This window comes from Ovis canadensis, chromosome 21 (assembly GCF_042477335.2).
Source record: "Ovis canadensis isolate MfBH-ARS-UI-01 breed Bighorn chromosome 21, ARS-UI_OviCan_v2, whole genome shotgun sequence".
Lineage (NCBI taxonomy): Eukaryota > Metazoa > Chordata > Mammalia > Artiodactyla > Bovidae > Ovis > Ovis canadensis.
This window is the reverse complement of record NC_091265.1, coordinates 39,803,217-39,828,861: the sequence shown is the minus strand read 5'-3', so window position 1 is coordinate 39,828,861 and position 25,645 is coordinate 39,803,217. Positions and strand designations below refer to the sequence as shown.

Genomic DNA, 25,645 nt, shown 5'->3' with positions numbered 1-25,645 from the left:
ACTTTAGCCCACCAGGCTCCTCTGTCCATGGGATTTCCCAGGCAAGAATACTGGAGTGGGTTGCCATTTCTTCCGCCAGGGAGTCTTCCTGACCCAGGGATCAAACCTAGTCTCCTACATTGGCAGGTGTGTTTTTACCATTGAGCCACCAGGGAAGAGTAAATAATGAATAAATATATTAATATTGAGGGATAGAAGTAGAGGTAACAATGGTGCATAATTAAGCATTGTCTTTTCCCTTCCATTCAACTCAGTGCTGCTGATAGCAAGGTTATTAACATGTTGGCTTGTAACAACTGATTTGATTCCCTGTTGTAGAAACTGAGGTACAACTGAAGACAAACTGCCCTTAGACTGGTGCTAGCTGTTGAGGCCAGGGTGTGATCCAGTGTGGCCTCGTTGAGGGGTGAGAATGGAATAGAGCTGAAATGGGGACTGTGGGTGAATAGCAGGATAGATTCTCAGAATCTTAGGGCCAATTTTAAGATGGGAGAAAAACATGAGATCTAGATGCCTTGGGACAGATCAAGAAATGAAAAGGGAAAGGGAACAGAGGACACCAGAAAGAGTCATAGAGGTTGGACTGGCTGGGCTGAAATTTATGGGAAAGGAGAGGAAACCATGGTGCCAGTAATCCATATGATCAGTACTTGGAAATTATATTTGACATTTAAAGTTATGTTTATGTTCATATTTTAGAATTGATGGGCCTGCTAGAATGGGTGTTCCTGCCAAACCAGGGAATTCTGGGGCCACTGGAATGACAGTCATCTTTTGGAGATAGAAACTCAGAATCTCCTTCATTCTTTCTGGTTGCTCAGCACCATCGTATTCTTCCCATCTGTGTTGAGAATTACCTTTCAGCCTTAAATGAGACCCACCCTCCTTGAGCTGCTTCTTGGTTGACTTACCCATCCTTTTAAGAATGGGAGAATAAGAAATAACTGAACATTTTAGATTAAATAAGGGACTCTCAAATCCTGCCTTTTAGAGTAATTATTGAAGTAATTTTAAATATTCAGTGTGAAACTAAATATAGATGCTAGTGATGTCAACAAAGAGGACCTTTGTTGAAATAGGGTCACAAGATGCACTTGCCAAATATTTAAAAGAAAATTTTGTAAGTGGTTTTATGTATTTCTAGGGAGAATCTAGTGTTCCTCTAACTGACCCACTTTCAGTTCAGTACCTGTATACTTTGGTTCTTGTCTGTTTCCTCTGCTGGGAAACTGTCTTCTTTCTTATTCCATTATTTACTTCCTTCAAGTGTGGCATCTTCTTCATAATTTCTTCCCACTTTGGTAGAATTAATTATTCTCCTATGATGTATTTGTTGTTCTTGTTCAGTCACTAAGTTGTGTCTGACTTTTGCTACCTCATGGACTGTAGCACACCAGGCTCCTCTGTCCCTCACTATCTCCTGGAGTTTGCTCAAATTCATGTCCATTGAGTTGGTGATGCTATCTAACCATCTCATCTTCTGTCGCCCCCTTCTCCTTTTGCCTTCCATCTTTCCTAGCATCAGGATCTTTTCCAACAAGTCAATTCTTTGTATTGGGTGGCCAAAGTATTGGAGCTTCAGCTACAGTCCTTGCAATGAATATTCATGGTTGATTCCCTTTAATATTGAGTAAATGATACACTGCCATACCTTGATTAGAGCACTTTTTCTTTTTAGGACTTACTGTATTTTATTATGGTTTCTAGTTTGTTTTTATCAAGGGCAAAGATGATGTCTTCTTTATCTTTGGGTTCACAGTGCTTGTGATCCAGTGCAGTCTTGAAACTGTCTCATAAAAGCTCATGAGCGCTCCCAACTTTGTAATCAGTGATGTAGTGTTAGTGGTTCATAATGTCAGGGTGTTTATATGACAGAAATCAGCCAATGCAACTTTAGGGTTCCCCCATCTAACAGTCAACTGTTGAAAATTTGTCAGCTCTTCATGGTCAGTGACATTCTGCTACACAGAAGATACTCAACAACCATTTGTTAAAACGAAAAAGAAAAAAAAAACACCTTATTTGTTGAAATTGCTATTTTGATATACAATGGGAAAGTTACCTTCTCTTCCAGGAGTCTTATCAATTTAATTTGTGACTTTGCATTATGGTAGAATTCCTGCGAGTACTGTTAATTATTGTAGGTTGTTATCACCACAGGCTTTTAACAATGAGTGTTATATGTTTGGATCATCAACTCAAAATATGAACATTTTTTTGTTTCCTGATTATTTGGCTTGCAGGGTGGAGTTTTAGTAAAAATTACCGAAGCATGCCCTCTTTTGAACTGCTCAGAAAAGGATCACATTCTCCCAGAGAATCAGTGCTGCAGTGTCTGCAGAGGTAAGAGGGCTTGGCAGTGGGGCTTTGGGTGGAGGTGGGTTTGGGGGGAAGTTTTAATGAATAGTGTGATTATAATAATAACATGGGTCCAAAACTCTGCTACTCAAAAATGTATTTATCCTATTTATTGCCCTTGGTTATAGTCTTATCAGTCGAAAAAGGAGGATATAATCTATGTGCTTCATAGGATGGTTGTGGAGATTAACTAGGATAATGCATAAGCAGCTAGCATTATGACTAACACATGATAAATATTCAATAAATGATGGTTCCTATAATAATGATAACATTTCCTGTAATAATGGCTATTATTATATTAATAACTATTATCATTATTATTACATTTTCCTTCATGAGTGGGTTTGGAAAGCATTCTTTTAAGCTTTTTCCACTGGCCAATTCCCTTTTCTGCCAGAGGATGACATATGCTGAATCCTTACACATAGATTTATATACAGTTTTACTTCCTGCAAGGAAAATAGGCTTCAACTAAGTAACACTTAAAGTGAAGTGAAGTTGCTCAGTCGTGTCCGACTCTTTGCAACCCCATGGACAATAGCCTACCAGGCTCTGCCGTCCATGGGATTTTCCAGGCAAGAATACTGGAGTGGGCTGCCATTTCCTTCTCCAGGGGGTCTTCCCAACCCAGGGATCAAACCCGGGTCTCCTGCATTGCAGACAGACGCTTTACCATCTGAGCCACCAGGGAAGGCACTTACCTGGTAATTAATTCTTGAGCAGAAATGGTTTTCTTTCCTCTTGCTGGAATTCTTCTGTTTTCCAGATTTATTCTTATTTCTTCAAATCCTCTGAATCAAATATTACTTCCTCTCTGAAACGTCTCACCCAGGAAGAATTAAATAGATTAGTAGAATCTAAAATGTATTCAAATTTTACAAAAGAAGTCCAGTTAAACTAACAGCTTTTATTTTGAACTTTTACCCACCGCAAAGTCTTTTCCACATTCTCACATATCCAGTGAGTTACAGTCTTTTTGATTTACCTCGGAAGTATCTAGAGTTAAGAACCCAGGAGCATAGCATTTTAGTTCAGGTTATATCATATCTTACTTTTTTACATCTTTTCTCTAGCATAAGCCTTGACAGATCATTTCTGCAAAGGGCCACAGCTTTTGGTGAGGTCAGAAGGTTTCCATTGCAACCACTCATCCCTGCGGTTGTATTGCCAAAGCAGCATAGGCAATGTGCATGCTCAGGTGCTTCAGTCGTGTCCAGCTCTTTGCAACTCCATGGACTGTAGCTCACCAAGCTCCTTGTCCATGGGATTCTCCAGGCAAGAATACTGGAGTGGGCTGCCATGCTCTCTTCTAGGGGATCTTCCTGACCCAGGGGTTTAACCCGTGACTCCTGCATCGCAGGTAGATTCTTTACCGCTGAGCCACCAGAGAAACATAGGCAATAGGTAAATACACAGTTTAGTGGCTGTTTCATTAAATCTCTATTTTGAGAAACAGGTGGCAGCTCGTCATTTGCTGACCCCTCCTCTAGTTCCTTCTGATATATAAAAGTATCTGTTTGATCATCACAGGTTTTCAGCTGAGACTGAGATTTCTCTTTGTGGTTAGTCATAAGAGAGTTATCTTTTGGTAAAATTTCCAGAAAAACTTAATACATGGACAGTCACAAATGGCTGTTAGACTTCAAGTGTGCCATCAGAGGATCTCCTCTGATTTATCTGCTTTCTTGCCTACAGGTGTATTTGCAGCTGAGATGCTTTAGAAAGACTAAAGATTGACTGGATATTGCAGAGGGATACATTTATTGGTAACTGATTGGGTTGTTAGGTAGCTCTTACAATTTAATGCAAAATCCATCACTTGCTATTTGTTGAGGTGCCAGGTGGGACTCAGTTTATGTAAATCCTTTTCTGATTTATGGTTTCATTAGAACAGGCTTATTGATTATCCCACAGAAAGTCAAGAAGATTTTCATTGCTCTGACCTGATTTACAATAGAACAAGTGCCGTTGCTTTGCTCACACTTCTCAGAAAAGCAGATACTTTTTTTTTGAACCAATGAAGATGCTGAGAGAGATATCTCATTGAAAAGTTGACTCATTCAAGGCTCCTGTTGTTAGCGATTCGATGGCTTTTTCCCAAAGCTGACTCAGCTTTGAGGGAAAGTGGGAGGCAGGAGTAGGGCTTCCTAGATGAGGTCATAGCTAGAGCCAGTTTGTACAATTAAGGATTTTCTTCTTTCTCCCACCTGCTTCCTTTTCAGCCAGAATACTATCAGCTCCTTTATTTGGCAGCTGATCATGTTTTTTTGGAGGTGTCTGCATCTGCGAGTGAGGGAGTTATTTATGTCTCTTGACAAGTCTGTGTTTTAAAGGAACCAGAGAACTTCAGAAAAGATAGGGTGGGCAGGCCTTTTTTCTGGGGAGCAGGTTGAGTGAAACCATTTGGGCATATGGATTCTCTTAGGATTCTTCTACTTATGCCAATCTCGGAATTCAGACCCTGGAATAAGAAAAGCATTATTTTTGACTGAAGCCCTTTCAGCACCATTTACTGTCATTACCCCCGTTCCCATTACAAGAGAGGAACCCAGAACATTTCATCCACTTGTCCACATACTTAGGCTTGTTCTGCACATTAGACAGTCAGAAAATGATATTTGGGCAGTGGGGTGTTCTTTTTCATAAAAATATAAAATTTATATGATGAACAAAAATTCATCCAGATGAGCTCAAGAGTCTTTGAATCTTACTCTGTCTCTTAATTTCTATTTCCCAAGAGCATCCTTGGAAGTAGCCTAAGGGTCTCTCAAAATACTCTGGGAAATATTTTTCCCCTTTGACTTCTGCTTGTGTTTTACCTTTTCCCCTGTGTTCTTGTTTCTGTGCGGAGTCTTGGAAGATAAATGACGTGGCGGGGGGTGGCTGGACAATTTTGATTCTGACAAGACAAGGAAAGCCTGGTGGGCCTCTTCGAAGGCGTGTTATTCAGTTCTCATCTCCCCCCTCCTCCTTGCCCCTCTCAAAAGCAAAAAGTAATGAAAAGGTGAGAAACACTCAATTTCTATGTAAAGTCATTTCTATCCTGCATATGGAAGGGCTGTTCCATTTCCTTTGTGGATTGAAAGAGTCTTTTGATTGGCAGGTAGCAAGCAAGCAGAGCGCTGGGACTCCCGTGACCTGAAATTGGTATTTAAGGGTTGAGCACATTGGTGTGGTGTGATTTCAGCTGTGTGGTTTCTGCTATCCTGATGGTATTGATTACAGACACAAACGTGGCTATGCCCTCTTTCAAAACCTGCACTGAAGGCCCTTCGATTAGCATATTTATCATCTCTCTCTGTCTTACTAGGAATGTCAGGTCATTAGTCTGAGGGAAATCACCGCTCAGTAACATTCCTCAGAAGTCTGAGTCAAAACCTTTCTCATGCCTGCTTGGGGATTGAAGTTCTCCCAGGTTTATTTTCATTAGGCTTAGACTGAAATTTGAGAAGGCAGAGAGGGTGCTTTTCCTTTCTGACCTTCCCCCTCCGCCCTCCTGCCCGCAGCCTCAGTTGGCGGATTAAATCAAATCCATAAAGCTCTCCAACTTTTAAAAAATAATGCTTGTTTTAATGACCACATTTTATGAATTGTTTCTGTAATTGTAGGAGAAAAGGGAGGGATGAAGATATGTCCATACCATTTAGAATAATCCTGTCATTTTCACGCCAGTGACATTGAATGAAATTATTTTTAGTATCAATGTCAACTTTAAAAAATGTACAACATAAATGTTTCAATTTAAGTTTTATTTGGGGCAAAGTGAGGACTGCAGTCCAGAATATAGCACCTCAGATAGCGCTGAGAAACTGTTCCAAAGAGGCAGGGTGGATAGGTCACTATGTATGTGATTTTGGTGAAGGGGGAGTAAAACACATATGTTTCCCCAGAAGGTTCTGCTAGCCTCATGAAGCTGTTTGCTAGTCATGAGAAAGAGTTGTCACCATGAAGGATTTTAGTGCTTTTCTAGATATGAGGAGATATCAGAGTTGGGCTCATTAATCGACTCCTGAAAGTATCTAATGATCTGGAGACCTATGCCGTCAGTTCTTTCCAGGCCACAGAGTGCCTGATTTCTACTCTCCACCCTGAACTCCTTTCAGAGGGGGTTGAAGGTCAGCAGCAGCAGGAGCGCAGGATTTAGTTCTTGTAGAGGTGGATGGCAAGTGCCAGTTTGTAGTTGACACCAGCTGAAGGCTTTGTTTCATCTGTGGAACAGTGTTAAGACTCATTCTGTGGACTTATAACTTGGTTCCTCAACACATAACTTGTTGGCTTGATTATGAAGCTTTTTTTTCTTTAACTGAGTCATGTCTATTTTTTTGTATAACAGTGTAATGATACAGCTCTCCCCATCCCCTTACTTCTGTTCAAGGAGACTATAGTTTCGTATGGAGTTTTTCTCTTTGGGGAAATCAGAGCTAAGACCTTCCAGTTAAGAATAACAGACTCTGGCTGATTTACATTGTTCATTGTATCAGCTGAACTGATATCTGGACTCGTTGCGTGGACACCTTACCTCTTCAAACCTTGCTACTGCTGCTAAGTCGCTTCAGTCGTGTCCGACTCTGTGCGACCCCATAGACGGCAGCCCACCAGGCTCCACCGTCCCTGGGATTCTCCAGGCAAGAGCACTGGAGTGGGTTGCCATTTCCTTCTCTAGTGCGTGAAAGTGAAGTCGCTAAGTCGTGTCTGACTCAGCGACCCCATGGACTGCAGTGCACCAGGCTCCTCCATCCATGGGATTTTCCAGGCAAGAGTACTTGAGTGAGGTGCCATTGCCTTCAAACCTTGGGTCATGACAAATGCTGTAAATAATTTTTCTACCCTTTAAAGAAAAATTGAAGTAATCAGCTGACATGTAGTTAAATCCACAGGGCTCCTGGTATAGTCAGAAGGCTTTTAGGGACAGAACTGCAGGACAACTAGGGAGACGCACACAAAAAGTCAAGGTAATGGATGTTGGCAGGGGGAAGTCACTTTGCAATTGCTGGGATCCCAGGTCTTAGTCACCAGCAGCACCACCAAGAACAGCCCCAATCACTGCTGTAGTTTCTCTCTGATGCCTCTGGCCAGTTTGTGCCAGCAGCAAAAAATTTGTTTATCCTCATCATTACCAAAAAGGCAATGGCACCCCGCTCCAGTACTCTTGCCTGGCAAATCCCATGGATGGAGGAGCCTGGTAGGCTGCAGTCCACGGGGTCGCAAAGAGTCGGACACGACTGAAGTGACTTAGCAGCAGCAGCAGCAGCAGCAGCAGCAGCAGCAGCAGCATTACCTTGTGGTAATGGCCATAGCAGGAGTCCATCTACCTAAGTATAAGGCCACGAGGGTGGAGAAGGGGGAGTGTGTACTGGAATAACATCTATGCGTCTGCCTGGGAAGAAGTAATGAAAGCATGGATGTAGCCCCAGCAGAAAGATTGCTCGTGAATTGCTGGTGTTCTCACTTAACGGGGGAAAAAAATGCCAACTTAACCATATAGTCTCAGGATCGCTCCAGGAAAACACAACAATGATTTGGCCCACCCCAGAATTCTTGACACACTACTCAGGGTTTTATTCCTTTCATAATCAGCTCTAATTGTACCTTGAATGTTGCCAGTGACTCTGGAGGGTTTTGCTGCACGTTGAAGATTTTCAGTGTTGGAGAAAAAGTTCTTTTCGCATCTGTTCCCAACGTGTTTATCTGTAATTTTAATTCATGCTCACTTGCCTTGTCATCTGGCTTGGGCTGAAATTAGTTGAGATTATTTGTACTATTTAAGGCTTTATGCCGTTCAATTAAACCCTCCCAAAGAGTCTTGGCGGTGCATGATTTTCTTTTTGTCTAGTCTTTGTCTTCATCTTAGGTGAATTTGTAATTGAAATGGGTTTTAGAGGATTTCAGTGTAATGGAGATAAAAAGAGACTTGGAAAAGAGGCACGTAATGAGAAGGTAAGCTAGTGCCTAGATAGAGGAGCAGGCAGTTTGTAGATGGGCCAGGTGCTCTGCCTACTGATAGAAAAATCGCTGCAGCCATGGACCATGGTGGGCACTGGAAAGCCAGGTCTGTATTTTCAACTACTGAGGCTGGGAATACAGGGCATTTGGAGGAGAGAGTCTCGGGGAGCCCATGAATTCTGTTCTCTTAAAAGTGCTGCAGTGGATCCAGGCCCAAGGAGTCTGGGGAAGGAAGCACATTACCCCAGAGAGAAGGCTTGAAATTAAGGCCAAGCTGCCTTGGACTGGAAGACCCTTAAGTGTGACTACTGTCAAAAACCATGAGCTTTCTAAGAACCTATGAGAATCCAGAGAGCTCTGTCTCTAGCAGGTCACAACCTCTGCCATGATGTCACAACCCTCTGTTCATAGAAGCTGAAGGAGTGTCCTCACCCCTGCAGCGCCCAAGCTTCTGTGGCATGTATGTTGGTTGTGAAGTTCACTAGGGCATCTGATTCTCATAAAGAACCTTTGGGCCTTAGACCTCCTCTAGGGCCAGTCCATGGGAGGAGCTCTTTCCATACCAGCTAGGTACATTGGAATATATTGTACTCAGTGGACCTTTGCTCTCTGTGACTTTCAGGGTTGGGCAAGCAGCAGTGCTGTGAGGGGTACTGGCTTTCTAGGATTTGAGTTAGGGTGGGGAAATCTGGGGTGCGTTTTCAGATCATCCATCATTTCAAAGGTAACCTGGTTGCCTTCTTGCAGATACATTAGGGGCATGTGATTGAGAGCAAGCGGTGATGCTCTATGTGGAATCAGACTTTATATTAGAGAAACTAAATCCTGCTCTTGAGTAGTGACCCATTCAGTCCTTGCTGTGGAAGAAATCACAGTAGTAAATCATACAGATGCTTATCCATCGTTGGCCTTAGATAAAGCAGAAAGAGTGGAAGGTTTGCTGTGACTTGAAAAGTTACAGAGTGGGATCTGGAGAATGGCAGTGTGGGGCCTTCATTATGATGGGCAGGGATTTTATATGCAGTTAAGCCAATGGATTTAAAGAAACCAAAGAGGTTGTTTTTTTTTTTTTTTTCCCAAATAAGTGTTATTGGTCTTTCACTGGTAATAGAACTCTAGATTCAGAGCCATGAAGGGGAGTCCAAATTGTAGATGGGTCCCAATGAAAGGAGAAAATATGACCTCAACATTTATGCTTCTTCAGTTTCTTTGAGCATGTTGTAGACACATGCTGCTTCCTGTGTTTGGACATCCTGTGCCTTGTCCAGCCAGCCTCACTCATCCCTCAAATCTCCTTTCGATACCTTGCGTTAGGGCCCCTCTGTGTGATAACATTTTGGAAGCACCTTGCTCCTCTCCATCACAACATCTCCCATAACCCAATAGTCAACAATAGCCATCCTGACTAGAGTGTTAAATGAATGAGGGAATGTTTATGCTGTTTATGGCATTTCTGTTTTATCCCAATTTTCTAGGACAGTGGCTGGATACACATCATGGGGCTTAATATTTGTCAAACAAATGAATGGTATCTCTGCCAGGAACTAAAATTAAGGAAGCGGTTGGAGTAAAACCTGGAATTCCATTTCAGCAGATTGTGTGTCTTCCTCTGAGCATCTGCTCATTTCCACCACTCAAGTGTAAATAAGCTCCAAATGGATATTACTCATTTTGGTATCTCATCCAAGAATGGTGTTCTGTTGTGTGGTGTTATTTCTCTCTTGACTTTAAGTCCCCAAGCAACAAAGTAATGGTGGACTGTATCCTGGAGAAAGAAACACGGTTTGTTCCTTTGGAAAGATTCAAGGCATGTTATGGACTAGAAAATGCTGAGTGATGGAGTAGTGGTCTCCAGGTCAGGTCAGCATTCCTTGAATGTCCCTTAATGAGTAAAATCATGGCTGGGATGTCATGTAGAGTGGTGGAGAGAGACTGGGCATTAGAATCATATTGGAGTCTATATATATCTTTTAGGCATTGCCTACCAGCTGCAAGACCATAAGAAGGTAATTAACATCTTTGAGTCTTGGTTTATTCATTTTAAAGCACTCTTCTAATTTTGCTTTTGGAAGACGGAGGATTTAATCATCAACTCTACAAATATTTCCTGAGTGTTTATTGTGTGCTGGATATTGCCTTAGGCACAAAGGGAACAAACTTGCAGGGTCCTTTCCCTTGAAGCAGTGAGCTTCTAATGTGGAAACAGACATTCAACAAATACACACAGAAATGAACATGTAATTAGTAACTGTGCTACCTGCTATGAACAAGAAGAGAGTAGTATAGGAGAGAGTAATGGGATTTTCTTTAGACTTGAGGGACAAGAAAGCCTTCTCTGAATAGATGATCTTTAAGCTGGGACTTGACAACTGAGTAGAAATTATTCTGGCAGGGATGTGTCATAGGTTCTGAGTTGGTGGGACAAGCTTGCAAAGACTCTGAATCAGGAAAGAGATTGGAGTACAAGAGGAATTCAAATAAAGGCTGATAAACTTGGCGGGGGGTGGGGGGTGGGGGTGGGGGGTGGGGTGGGGAATGACAGAGGGAGAGGTGAGCCTTGTTTGTCATTTCAAATCAGAGTTAAGAATTTTGCATTTTTCTTGAGAAATTGGAAAGTCTTTGGGAGAAGACTTTTAAGGGGATGAGTGACATGATCTATGTTTTAAAAGGATTTGTTTGTGGGGAAAATGGATTAGAGACAAGCCAAAAGGGGAACAGGAAGGCAAATGAGGTGCTTTCTTTTTAAGAAATAATAGTTTGGAGTAGGTTTTTTTTTTTTTCTTATTGCCGTGTAGTGGAGGAAAAAAAGAGATTCCAGAGATATTCATGAAATAAAATGAATAGAACTTGGGAAGGGGCAGTATTTGAAGAGAGAGGACAAAGATGACTCCTTTGGAGGGGGAAAAAAAGATGGTTTAAGTGAATAAAAGTGCTGCAGATTGATACGGAGAACTTGGAGAGCATGCATATCAGATTTAAGATCAAGAGTGCAGTTTCAGCTGGGTGAGCCATGAGACAGACGACTCTGAGGTCATCCAAACTGAATGTCAAGTGGGCCGTGGCTATAATGATGTAAAATATGTAAAGTGAGGTATACAAGACAGTGTGACTTCCTGTCTGTAGAGGGCTGTGGGAGCCTTTATTATTGCTTCTAAGCTAAGTCGCTTCAGTCGTGTCACACTCTGTGTGACCCCATACACGGCTCCCCACCAGGCTACCCCGTCCCTGGGATTCTCCAGGCAAGGACACTGGAGGGGGTTGCCATTTCCTTCTCCAATGCATGAAAGTGAAAAGTGAAAGTGAAGTCACTCAGTCGTGTCCGACTCTTAGCGACCCCATGGACTGCAGCCTACCAGGCTCCTTAGAGGAGGTGAATGTTCTCTACCAGAGACCAGAAGAGACGGCACAAACATTGACCTTGTTTCGATTTCTCTTGAGAACAGATTGGCAGAACCTGCAGTTGGGTCCTAAATGGGCCTCTTTGAAAACTTTATTGGGCATAGAGATCTACAAATAGCATCAGAGAATAGTCATTAGTAGTTGTCTATGCTCCGAGGTTTTTAAATCATAGAATAATAATTTTCTTAGTGGTCTTAACAAGAACTTGAGTTAAATCATAACTCTGCCACTTCCTGCCTGTGTTACCTTGGATAAGATAGTCCCAACCACATTTTCCTAATCTATAAAGTGAGAATAATACTAATCTTTAGAGTTGTTGTGCCTGACAAATTGGAAAAAGTCAACAAACAGCGACTTTTATAACAAAAGTGTTCTCTGTCTTTGGACGACTGCCCTTTAGACGATGTTGCTTTGTGTGCTTCTAATTATAGGATGATAATTACAGAGACTCTGGTGGTGATTTAGTCATTAAGTTGTGTCTGACTCTTGCAACCCCATGGACTAGAGCCTGCGAGGCTCCTCTGTTCATGGGATTTTCCAGGCAAGAATGCTGGAGTGGGTTGACATTTCCTTCTCCAGGGGATCTTCCTGACCCAAGAATTGAACCCAGGTCATCTGCATTGCAGGCAGATTCTTTACTGACTGAGCTATGAGGGAAGCCTACAGAGATTCCAGATTCATTTATTAAAATATTCAAGTAAAAGAACATGGATATTGAGTATGTATGTACGCATGTGTGTGTGTACTCTACAGTCTGGCCACAACTTCTAATGCTGGGGGGAAAAAGATACTGATTAAAGAAAGAAGGTGACGTTGAAAAATCTCATGCATCAATCTGTATTGATAACCAGCTGCTGAGGAAAATATTGTACCAAGAGTTAGTAAGAGGACTAGAGAAAGACAGGTGGCAACTGAAGACAGATATCCTGAAGGGACAGGTCTGTAAGTTAAATGCCATGCCTCTCAGACAGCAGACAGGAAAGACTAAACTTTTAGAAAGATGTTAAAATGCGGAGAGTTGATTGAGGATTTATGACTTGGCAGCCAGCTATCTTGGGGTGGTTTTGAAGAATGCAGATGAGCAGCTGGGGTGATGAAAGTGCTTTAAGACTGGATTGTGGTGATTTACTGTATAACTGTGTGAGTTTACTAAAAATCATCAGTTTGTCTTTACAATAGGTAAATTTTATGGTATGTAAATTGTACTTCAGTAAAAATGTTTAAAGAAAAATGGTGACTAGCAAACTAGACCCATTAGCCTTCTAGTTGCCCAAGAGGGGGCATTAAAATACCACTGTAGATTCATCCACATCTCCATTCACTCATTAATTTAACCACCCGTATTTCTACCTGTCAATTTTTGCATTCATCTATAAGCCATCCTTCTCCACAGACAGCTATCCTTGTGTGAAAAGCTTTGAGTTGAAAGAAATGAGTCAGACATAGATCTTGACTTAAAGAAGTTGGAGTGATTAGAGTTAGTATTTTAAAAGAATATTTTAAATTGCCCAGCCTTGTGTACATGCTTGTATGTGTGTGTGTGTGTATCAAAAAGAAATCTAAAATGTAATCTGCTTGAATCTAGGCATGCAAAACAGAATATCTTTTTTATCCCTTGGAGTGTAGGATGCTTATAAAATTGTTGCTTTTTGATTAAGAACCCCGGCATCAGTGACACCTGGATCGTGGCTCTGTGTACTTTCACTCCTGCCCTAACTTCTCTGAGTTAGTGCCACATCCGTGAAATAGGGTTATAATTCCAGTTTCATAGGATTGTCAATAGAATTAAGTGGAATAATGCATCTGAAACACTTTACTGAGCATCTAGCATATATTTTGTGCTTGATAAATGTTAATCATTCTTATTACAACTGTGCCAGATTATTTGAGGTTCTTCAAACTTACTCTTCTTCCTCAAGGGTTGGAGTCCCATTCCTCCCATTGGAATCTGTGTCTTGCAGATCCTGTGTCTTGCACAAGTTTCTACCTGTGATGAGTCAAAGGTCAAGTTTGGCATCAGCTAGTAGGGATTTCTTCTTCTCTGGAACACTATGATAGTTTGTACTGCTCACATCTTACTTAACTACTTCTGTGTTTGGCTTACCTCACCTTAGAGTTTCTAACTCTCTTGTGGTCATGGAATGTCTCAAACACCAGGGTCTTGCATAGTGCTGCAGCCCTGTAAATATTGAGGAGGTGATTGTTCACTCATGCAGAAAGGCAAGCAGGTACTGAATAAATACTGCTTGAATGAAGGCTTGAGTTAGTTAAAAAAAAGAACAACAACACATGTTTTTGACACAATGGTGAGGCCCAGACAAAGTGGATTTGTCCATACCATTAATCTGTCTCATGGGCCCTTCATTGTCTTTGAAATACATTTGACCCAGCTCTCTGCATTGTGAATTGACATGGCACATGCCTGCTAGAGAGACATGCATTGGAAAGTCAACAGTGTTTGAGGGGCTTTGTTCTGGGCTATCAAATGTTTGTGGAAAGTGAAGGACAGTTGCATATCCTAGAGAAAAAAAAGTCATGCAACAAAGGGTGTTCATATAACATTGAGTCAAACTTTATAATAAAAGAAAATGTGACAACTTAATTATTGATCAATTGTGATGTGGGGAGGGAAGTCCAGGCACTTCCTCTGGCAAAGAAAGCTATGATACTCAAAAATTGTCCTTTTACTAACAGAAACATCAAGTACTTTAATGGTTATTATAAGCCTTTTAAGTCCTTGTAAAAGTGTTCTTGGCTGACAGAGGTTTCACATTTTCAATAAGTTAAGTTTTTACTCTGACTTTGACTGAGGCAGTCACCAGTTAACAGGTCAGATAGTGGGGCTATTATGCTCCCCTCAGCTTTTGGATCCACTTTCTAATGTCACAAGTAGTGTCTACATCTTTCACTTTTTAAAAAAAAAATATTTTTATATGTGAGAGGATATATAAAAAAACAAATTATATAGGCCTTGGAGTTCCCCAGACATAATTTAGAATCTTGGCATGTCCACTTATTAGCTAGATATTAATGAGTTTGAGCTTGAGCTTCTCTTTTCTTATCTTGAAGCTCAGGATAGCAGTGTTATCATCAAGTTGTTTTGAACTTTAGCCATCATTGTCAGCAGTACTGTTATCATAATCATTATCATTCTTATCACAGAGGCTAACATTTAGTGACCTCCTAGTGTGTATCAAGCTTTGCTCTAAGTGCTTTATATGAATTAACCCATTTAACTTGTTCCACACAAATTAATAAGGTATATTATCCCCATTTAAAACATCTAGTGTAATGCCAGGCATAGGTGCATGAATATTATTATTTAATAGGAGTTATTATCTTTTATGCTAAGAATGTTGGTTTAAAATTCTGTCTCAAAAGAACATTCTAGAATGTTATCACCAAAAGGAGTTAAACTTTGAGTTTATATAGTTCAGTGCTTTTTATATTTTTTTAAAACCAGAAACTGTTGTTCATATAATCACTGTTTCAACAGTATAAAAGCAAAGCTGTTCTATTTGAATCAGGGCTGGAGGACTTGAGCTCTGACCAACAACTCAGCTGTACCCAAGACTGAGGAATAGTGTGAAAATCACTGATGTTGTCCTTTCTTGGTATACGTACCTAGACAGGCAAAATGACTTATTGTGTTTATTAGTAAAGACCCTGAATTATGTATTAGATCTCTTCTCCAAGATCACTTGTTTTCTATGAGAGTACAGTATGTGATATAGCAGTGTAGTTATTATGTGCTAAAATGTATGAGTTAAAAATGATAAAGCACCTTTTATATACCTTGTTACATTTGAACTTTGCAATTCCTGTGGTGGGTATAACCTAAAAATGCATAATATATAAAATTTTTTGAGGGTTGGGAGATAGGTAGAATTGGTAATAGAGGTAGGACGAAAAAAAAAAAAAAGAAAAACCACACAAAAAAACCAGTGACCAGAAAAAAGATTGATTCCATTGAGATAAGTAAGCACACTGGGGTTGGCATTTGCCCAGAGGTCAGTTTTTAATCCCTGGTGGTAGAATCTGGCTTCTAATGGACTACTGTTTAAGTAGACAGGAGGAAAAGCCTGAGGCTTGCATAAGTAAAGAATCTTGAAGGGTATCTCCTCAGTGGGTGGCTAGGAAAAATCTGCTCTGTAAGAGGAGACTTGCCTGTCAGTCGTGACTCTAGATAGGGAGTACGGCAGAGAAAAGTTTGCATTCCTGAAAGCTTAGAATCTAAATTTATTCTACCTGTGTGGCTCAATCCATATGTCCCAAGGCAAAATGTAGTTTAAAGTGATTGTGGGTTGATAGTTCCCTTGGGCATCTGACAAAAGCAAACACAGATCCTCTCTGAAGAAGTACAGTTTCAAAGCCCAAACCTCAAATAATTCCTGCAGATTAAATCCTAAAAAACATGAGCTCACAAAGAATCATAAAAGAATCACTCAAAACACAAAATGGTAACCATGCAGGATACTCAGTGAAACAAACCAGAATCAGAAGACTGAAGATGTTGGAGTTGTATGTGTAAAATGTACATCTGATATGTTTTTAAAAGGGGGAAATCAAAAGAGGAAAGAATGAGAGACTACAAATTGGCCAAGGAGATTTAAAAATAAATTGAATTTTAGAAAATAAAAAGAAAATACAAGTAAAATAAAAATGAGGTGGATGACTGAGAGAATATGACCCTACTTGAGAGAATTAAGAGACCGAAAGATACATCTAGAAGTTAAACAGAATTCTGCATAGAAAAAAGAGATGGGAATATTAAGGCAAGTAGAAGTAACAGGGAGGAGAGCTTAAGAAAGAAGAATAATAATCTCATTATAATTCTAGAAAGAGAGACTTAGTGGCAATGGTGAAGAGAGAATGTTTGAAGAGAAAATACTTGAGAATTTTCCAAACTGACAAAAGATTTAACCAATCTTTATATTTAAGAATCCCAAGGAATCCCAGGAAGAACAAATAAAAATAAATTCACACCTAAAAACCTTAAAGTTAATGAATATGAAACAAAACAAAGCTCATCGACTTGACTAACCAAATAAAATAGATCTTAAAAGTCAAAGAGAAAAGGTTTGTCACATGCTAAGGAATGACTGTTAGGCTAACAACTGACTTCTCAACAGTTATAACAGAAGCTATAAACAATGGGATATCTTCAAAATGTTGAGACAAAATATGTACCTAGTAAAGCTGTTTTTCAAGTAGGAGGGTGGTCAAAGGACATATTTAGATAAATTGAAATTGAGCATCAGTTCAGTTCAATTCCGGACCTCCCTGGTGGCTCAGACGGTAAAGCGTCTGGCTACAATGCGGGAGACCTGGGTTCAATCCCTGGGTCGGGAAGATTCCCTGGAGAAGGAAATGGCAACCCACTCCAGTACTCTTGCCTGGAAAATCCCATGGACGAAGGAGCTTGGTGCAGGCTGCTGTCCATGGGGTCGCAAAGAGTCGGGCACTACTGAACGACTTCACTTCATTTCAGTTCAGTTCAGTCACTCAGTCGTGTAATTACTGTCAAATTTATCTTCACTAAAAGGAATTTATGAAGAATATATTAAGAGGAAAAGTAACTATCCCTGAGGGAATGCTTTGGATTCAAGAAAGACTCTTGGGCAAAGAAATGTAAAATATGTGGTTAAAAAAGTATGCCTCAGGAAACATGTTCACGAATGTTTCTTGCAGCTGTGCTAATAACTCAAAACCTGCAAGTAAGTCAAAGTCAATATTTAGTATAATGGATAAATTGTGGAATATTTATACTATGAAATATTATATACCACTGATGAATGATAGCCATAGGCATTAATATGAATGAACAGGAAAAAAAAATATGCCATAGAGGATATGATACAGTATGATTTTACAGGTGAAGTTCAAAATGGCCAAAACTAAATAACCTATTATTTAGAAATACATACCTATGTATGGTAAAGCATATAGAAATATGTAAGGGAGTGATTAACACAATTGTTAGGGTAGTTGTCTCTGATGGCTGAGAAGGGGCTTCTTTGGGGATGTTTAATAAATAGGTACTGATAATACTTTTTGTATTAATTTTATTTGATATATTCATATATATATATTCATTTTATACATTTCTTATGTATCATAAATTTTGTAATAAAATCATTTAAAAGACTAGTCACATAAGAAGGCAGTGGAAAGAAAATTCAGAATCAACATGGATAAAAGCTTTCAAAAAGGAATAACTTCAGCAAGTTTGTGAATTAGGATAGAAAATTCTCAGGTATAGGATGGTCCAAAGTTCTTTATTCCTCCTTATGGATATGCAAATTTGCCTTTGCATATTGCCAAGGCATATTCTCATGTATGCTGACGTATAATAACAATGTTTCATGCTTTATTATTTGGAAGTCTTTTATTCTTCTCTTTCCTGATGTAAAGTTTTATTTGTTTCTTCTAGGTCATAACTTTTGTGCTGAAGGACCTAAATGTGGTGAAAACTCAGAGTGCAAAAACTGGAATACCAAAGCTACTTGTGAGTGCAAGAATGGTTACATATCTGTCCAGGGAGACTCTGCCTACTGTGAAGGTAAGTGAGCTATTTAATAAAATCAACTTGTGAGAAATGTATTCCTGGTAGATATTCCTGAAGATTGAAAGCTTTCCCTTGGTTCTGGTCCTGTGGGATCCTAGAAGAAATTGTCAACTGCCTAAGATACTCTCGTCTCCTGACTTATCCAGGCTGCTTGGTAGCATGTAATAGCAAGACTTTTGAAGGAGGTTATGAAACACAGAGAGCAACAAAAGCAGTGGAGCCATATCAGATCCCATGTTCTGCTGTCACTGCATTTAATAATCACCAGCAAAACCCTAAATACCTCATTTTACGTTGCCTTATTTGGGAAGATCATTATCTTCGATTTCAGTTAAATGTTATGCAGTGGATTCTCTTTTGAATGGAATGCTTTGATACTACCTTCTACCCAATTGCCATCATCTTCCTCTGCCAAGGTCATGTGTTGCTATTAATAATTCCCAAACTCTTGTAAAAGCCCCAGTGACGGATGGACTCATAACTTTGGCACATGGATTGGTGTCATGATAGTAGGTTGGTGGCCTCGAGGATCCGTGACCCCCTTTTCTCCTTTACAAAGCGGAGCAACTCCTCTGTCTTATGTGAACCCCTCTTTCCATGCTCAGTACTCTGGTGGCAAGCATTGCAGACTCCTGTTCCTTTAACATACCAGAGGGTCAGGAATTATTTCTGACCCTGGACTTAAACATATGAAGTGCCCTAAAGTGTAAGACCTTCCATTTCTCCAGTGCTCACTGGCTTCCTCCTGTTGGTTTAGAGAAATTGTTATAGGGAAATTGATGCTAGGCTGTTTCTCTGTCCTGGTTGGACCCAAGTACTCCTGTCATCTTTACTAACTATATATTGAACCTTAGGGATCTGTTACTCAGGAATGTGGATATCACAACTGGAATAAATGCTGCAATGTCTTGGTCACTATCCTCTACTGCTTTGGTTCTCAAGTAGATCAGGTATTGTCAAGGTGAAGACAATTGATGACAATAATGGTAAATTTCTTTCCATTCTGCTGTTTTATGTTGTTGGCTTCTAGCTTAACATTTGGCTTGCTAAAGACCTTGTCAGTGGTTAAGGAAATGTGTCTAATTACTGTTAGTGTATCCTGTTTTCCATTTCTTATGGGAGATTTTCTTCATTACCGTTTTGGTTCTCATTGGCAATACAGTATAAGTCTAGTAGTTCTTCCCCCACTTTTTTCTACAGTTCTTTTTCTTTTGCTTACTTAACTTGATTTGGGAGACATGTCACTTGGGAGGATGAAGTTGCCCCTTTAGCTATGCAACTTTTCATCTAGCCTTAATATCATGTTATCAAGACCAGTCAATTTTGAGAAAGAGGATTATTAATTTAATGTTTCATGTTAACATTTATTTTTATATTGTACCTTGTGCTGTTTTTGTATTGTACCTTACACTATTCTGTGTTTTTTGTCAGAAAATGAATGCACCTTTAAAAAAATAAAATACGAACATTATTTTCTCCATTCATCATGAAAAAAATCCCACAAGCCAGGTAATGGTCTGAAAAATTTAGTTTTTTACCTTCCGCTATATGTGGGATAGACTCAACAATTATAAAAATAATAGAAGGAACCTCAAAATAATGTGAATCCTGATTCTATCATTGGCAGACATTTTGGTTGTCTTTTGGAAGCAGCGCACATACCATTCCTGACTCCCCTTAGCTGTTGAGACCTGGCAGAACCTGGGAGGAAATAGCTGGCATAAATGCTGTTTGGGACTCTTTAATTCTCTCTTCATTTTTGTTATGTAGAATCAGTTTTATGAGGTGCCATGTTGTGCCTACCCTTTGTGTGTGATGGAGAAGGAAATGGCAACCCATTCCAATACTCTTGCCTGGAGAATTCCATAGACAGAGGAGTCTGGTGGGCTCCAGTCCACGGGGTCACAAAGAGTTGGATACAACTGAGTGACTATCACTCACTCACTTTGTGTGTGAGGCCTTATGCTTTTGATTCTGTTGAGCAATTTTAGGTCTAAATCCCTGTTTTCTTGAACATGTTTCTCAGCTCATTGTGTGTGCAGGGCATTGGGCCAGTGTATACTATGGGACTACCTTGGGACATGGTGATATTCTCAGTCTTCAGTCAGTTCTCTGTAATCATGGGAACATTTCACAAGTTCAAGGATAACACCTAAGAAAAAAAATGACTAAACATTAGAGCCTATATACTGTCTAAGAATGGAAATCAGGGGAAAAAACAGGAGTCACATCCTGGACATTGAATGGGAAGCACAGAGAACCAAGTAGAGTGAATATCAATATTTAGAGCAAACACCCTTCTCTCTTTCCATTCTGCCATCTTCAGCACGCCTGGGTTTTGGGCTTATTTTTCTGTGCCTGCTTGATGGCTGCCATAGCCCCAGGCGGGATGTCCTTTTACCAGCATCCCAAGGAAGAGATGGGCAGTGGTTAAAAACCTTCTCTGTGTAAGGTTCTGTCTTTTTATGTTTAAGGAAAGTTCTCCTAGAAAGTCCTTTATAGCCTCCTTTGGCTCTCCCCATGCAGAAGACTTCTGCTGTCTTATTTTTTAGACCTGGGTTACCTGCTATCCACCGCTAGACCAATGAGATGGTTGTCTCAATGCACAATGGCTTGCGCTAATTGTGTTCCAGCCCTGGATTTGGAATAAGGCTATACTTGCCCTGAGACTAAGTGATCTTTGCTCTTTGCCTGAATTACATATGGTCGTAGCTGTAGGAGGAGGGTATGGAGGAGGTGCTGTGGCTTTGGGTGGATAGAAAGCCATGGATACCACACTCTGGTATGGCAAAATGCAGTATGGCCATTTACTCAGCTTCTGTCTTCAGAATTATCCTCTGGGATGCTCACCACACAGCCAGCTGGGTACCAGAGACTCTTAGAGGCTGAGTTCATCGTCTCACTGTAGCCTAGAGAGAGAGGAGTAGATATGTATGAACTGCTTCAGGCAAGTTATTTTTTACTCAGAGTAAATGGAGTGAAGATGACCCATATTGTACAAATCATGATGAACAAGACTGGCTTGCAAATTAAAACAAAATATTGCACTCATTGTCCAGACTGTCTTGAAGAGCCTATTCAGGCTTTCAGTGGAAAAAGAATCACAAAAGACTTTCAATTTTCTTAACTTCCTTGGGTAGTAGAAGAGAGATAGTGTATTAAGGGCTCTTTCTGCGCTGCAGAGATTGCCTTAGAAACTGCCATTGAGGAGATATCAGAACTCCTGGCCAATCAATAGAAGGTAATAAGAACCCTTGTCAGCTATGATACAATTCAAAGGAGGTTGTTTCATTTTTGCCTCGTCTGGCTCCAACAGGAACATTCCCCATGTTGAAAATTGCTGTAGTTGTTTTTTTGTGTTTTATGAAATCTGGTCTACTGTGACTTTTTAAAAAAAAATCTTTGTGATGACAATGGGTTGGTCTTAAATAGTTTCTGGTACACTAGCTTCAGTTAGAGGTAGTATCTTGAGGAAAGTACAGTAGTTGGGGTCTATTCCTGATCTTGAATTTGAAGCCTACATAGTCTCACACTTTTCTTAGTAAAAAAGTAGTAAAAGGTTAGGTTGAAGAATAAAGAGCGATATGGTACCTATACATCATGAAATCCGCCGGGCATAGAAAGTACTACAATTAGTATTAAATAATACCTCCTACTTACAGAGTGCTCTGCATTTTTTGAACTCCTTTTACGTATAGTATACTCTTTGAGCCTTCCAGCGAATCTTTGAGGAACATGGTAGCATTCATCAGATGAGCTCCATTTTGTAAGAGTGGACACAAAGACTCAGAGAAATGAAGTAAAGTGAATATTCAACTCACAACTCATATGCCTTGACTTATACTGCACCCTACCTCCCCATCCCCCACCCTGTTCCAATGTGGGCTTATTAAAAATATTTGCTATCTCCTTGATCTAATGAAATCTGAATGTATATGAGATCTGTACCATTTAGAGTGAAAGCTCAAAGAGCTGTTACAGGGTTCCACCTCTTTCTTATCAACTGGCAATGTTCTAGAGTGGCATCTCTCCTTTAGCTGTGGTCTCAGCACGAAGGTGACTTGGAACTAGTGACAATGGACAGGTGATGGACACGTGGCCTTATGAGAAATAACTCTAAATCACTGATACTTTGGAGGAGGGTGCACTTATCTGTTAGCTTTGTGTAACTTAGCCTAAGCCTACTGGTATACCTGCCTGAGTTAGTTGACCCAAATCTTGTGGTTTCAGAAGGATACCTCCAACTCAGTGTTCATGACTGAAAGTAATTTTCTACAGAGTAAGCATTGAGAGTTACTAGAAAAAGTAGAAACTGTGTAGACCATTAATAGTCTTCCCTGGCTCTGCTACCAGGTAATAGATATTTACAGACCACAAGTAGTAGATTACTGCTTTTTTATAGCCAGTTCCAATGTGGGAAATTGTATTTCCCAATTAAGATGATAATGAGACAATGCAGGTCAAAAACTCAGTAAATTGTCTGGTTTTTACTGGTGATTCAGTGAATTACAACAGTTATTGTCATCAACCTATATCAATGTTTATAAGGATCTTTCTTGGAAGAGTGTGTGCTTGTAGAGGCCAATACTTTGAGAATGTGGGCTTCTCAAGTCTACCTCTTTTTGGAGTATTGGAAGGTAGCAGGGGAGAGTGTTCTTAGATGGAGGGACCAAGTTATATCAGTCCTGCCAGGAGCATATTGTTAGCAGTGAGGTACCCAGCATAGAAATAATGATGAAGTCCTTCCTTCCTTGTAAAAACATGAATGGAGCTGAGTTGAAGGGTAATATGTGATGGAACAAAATGATTTTATTGGTTTCGCTTTAATGATTGCATGTAATAAAACACACACACACACACACAAAGCTACAGCAACTGCTTAGCAAGGTGATTTATAATGTCTTTTGCATGACTGAAGGTGATGACAAAGAGTCTGACCCCATAGTGTTAAGAGGCTGGGAAAGTGGCAGAAGGTCAGAGTTCAAGCAGAAAGAAAATGCAGAACTCGGGGGTAGATTTTTTTGGATGCAGAGGCTAGTGTGTGTACACTGCCATAGAAACAAGCCTCTGTGAGTCCCTGATGAAGAGAATGTGTGAAAATGCTGAGCATCTTTAAGTTATACTGCTAATTCTCCAAGGATTAATCAGGTAACTCTTATTTTGAAATTTTCTAAAATGCATGAACCTTGCAATCCGTGAAGCCCAGTTTATGCTCAGATCTGAGGTTCTGTCTCCTAAAGTCTGATGTGGACCGCACAGGGATCAAAAGCCGCTTATGGATTATTCATGTTTGTAAAACATTAACTCTAAGCTCCTGCTTGCATTTATTTCTGGAGATTCAGAATGCTTGAGATAAGAATACCTCAGGGATCCCCCTTTCCCTTCCAGTGTAGCCTGTACAACTAATGGAGAGATCCTCTGGTATCCAGATATGTAAACAGCCCCCTACCCCACCCTATCCTGCCAGCCTTCCCAAGACACAGAGATCTCTGGCCGTTGCACTGCTTGTGATGACCCATGTGTCACTTTCATCCCAGCAGCAGAGTTGCGCTTTCTTCCTGGACCTGGCTTTTTTTTTTCTTTTGCCTCTGCTTCTTTATTCCCAAGGCGAATTTACAAAAGCATCTACTCTTGCTCTCCCACCTACTTAAACTCTTGCCTCTTCTTAGAAACACCCACCCCTCCCATCCCCATAACTTTTTTTTTAATTAAAAGAACAAAACTCCAAATCTAAGCCATGGCTATTGCACTTGTGTTGAACCAAGAGTTTAATTTTTAAGCTTATTACTGAGGAAGGTGACCTAGTCAAACTGGCTGGGGCAATGGTCAGGACTGGAGGTTAAAGTAGCACTTGTTTTTATTTTTTGTTTTCAATATAACCATGTTTTAAAAGATCATTTATAAGATAGTTGGAATTTTTAGTAATTTTTTTCATGATAAAAATGTTCTAAGTGTTAAGTTACCAGGCTAGCACATAGAAGCCATGGTAGCTCATCAAGTAGCTGAACTATTGTACTACAGAACTCTCCTGAGTCCCAGGGTCCTGAGAACAGAGGACCATGTACTTTTCTCCCAATCTCAGTTAATGGCACTTCCGTCCACCCTGTTGCTGAGGTCACTAGATGGAGAAGTCATTGTCAGTTCTATGTTGCCCTCACTCCCAACATCAACTGCATTGGGAAGTCTGGGTAGTTTTACTTACAAAATAAATCGCACGTTCACCCACATCTTGCTCGACTCTAGTCCAAGCCTCCTTTATCTCATGGTTGGTGATTGCAATGGTGTCTACTCTTGCCCCACCCGTAATCCATTCTTCAGGCATCAGTCAGAGTGAGTTCTTAAATATACAAGTCATATGATGCCAATCTGCTCTTTAAAATCATCTGATAGTTTCCCTACATCTTAGAATAATGTCCAGGCTTGGTCCTGCGTACGGCCCCGTGTGAACTGGATACTGCCCGCTTCTCTGTGTTGGTCCCTTGGCACTCTGTTGTGTGTTCTGTCTTTACCCGCCACACTTGGACTCATATTCTCCAGTAGGCTTCTGCAATAGTTCTTTCTTTGCCCTGGATGTTCTTCACCTAGATCTTTGCAAATCCGTTTTTGATGGATCATTTAAGTTGTAGCTCAAATGTCACTCTTTAGAAAGGTCTTTCCTAACTGTTGCAGGAAGGCGGACCCCTTCCAGGGCCGGAAACTGGGCTTTTGTCTAACACTCGGAAATGAACTGTCTGAGGAGACACATGCGCTGACAAAGCAAGAGATTTTACTGGGAAAGGGCACCCGGGTGGAGAGCAGTAGGGTAAGAGAACCCAGGAGAACTGCTCTGCCGTGTGGCTCGCACTCTTGGGTTTTATGGTGATGGGATTAGTTTCCGGGTGGTCTTTGGCCAGTCATTCTAATTCAAAGTCTTTCCTGGTGGCGCACGCATCGCTCAGCCAAGATGAATGCTAGTGAGAGGGATTTTGGGAAGTGGACGAACACGTGATGTCTCCTTTCAACCTTTTCCGACTCTTCCGGTTGGTGGTGGCTTATTAGTTCCGTCTTCCTTATCAGGATCTCCTGTCATAAAACAACTCATGCAAATGGTTACTATGGTGCCTGGCCAGGGTGGGCGGTTTCAGTCAGTGTGCTTCCCCTAACATAACCACCCTCCCTGAATTAGCTCTGTTACTACCCTCAGCTACTCTATACCACTTTCATTTTATCTGTTTTATTTTCCTTATACACTTATTATCTATAATTGTTTTGCTTTCTTGTGTTTCCCGGTTTAAAGGTTATGAACCAGCTTTTCCCTTTAGAACAAAAGTTGTAGAAAGGCAGGATTTTATCTTATTCACTGTGTCTCCAGCACTAGGATAGTGCTCCGGGTGT

The 25,645-nt window shown here is 40.5% G+C and overlaps 1 protein-coding gene across 4 annotated transcripts in view; it reads left to right on the top strand.

Annotated features, from left to right (window-relative positions):
• NELL1 (neural EGFL like 1) overlaps window positions 1-25,645 on the top strand; it is a 1,018,153-nt gene that overhangs the window by 273,919 nt on the left and 718,589 nt on the right. For all 4 annotated transcript variants that reach the window (XM_069565320.1, XM_069565321.1, XM_069565323.1 and 1 more), the window contains exons 11-12: window positions 2,244-2,343; window positions 18,137-18,265. In XM_069565320.1, coding sequence (XP_069421421.1) covers window positions 2,244-2,343; window positions 18,137-18,265 — 229 coding nt within the window. The remainder of the gene's footprint in view (window positions 1-2,243; window positions 2,344-18,136; window positions 18,266-25,645) is intronic.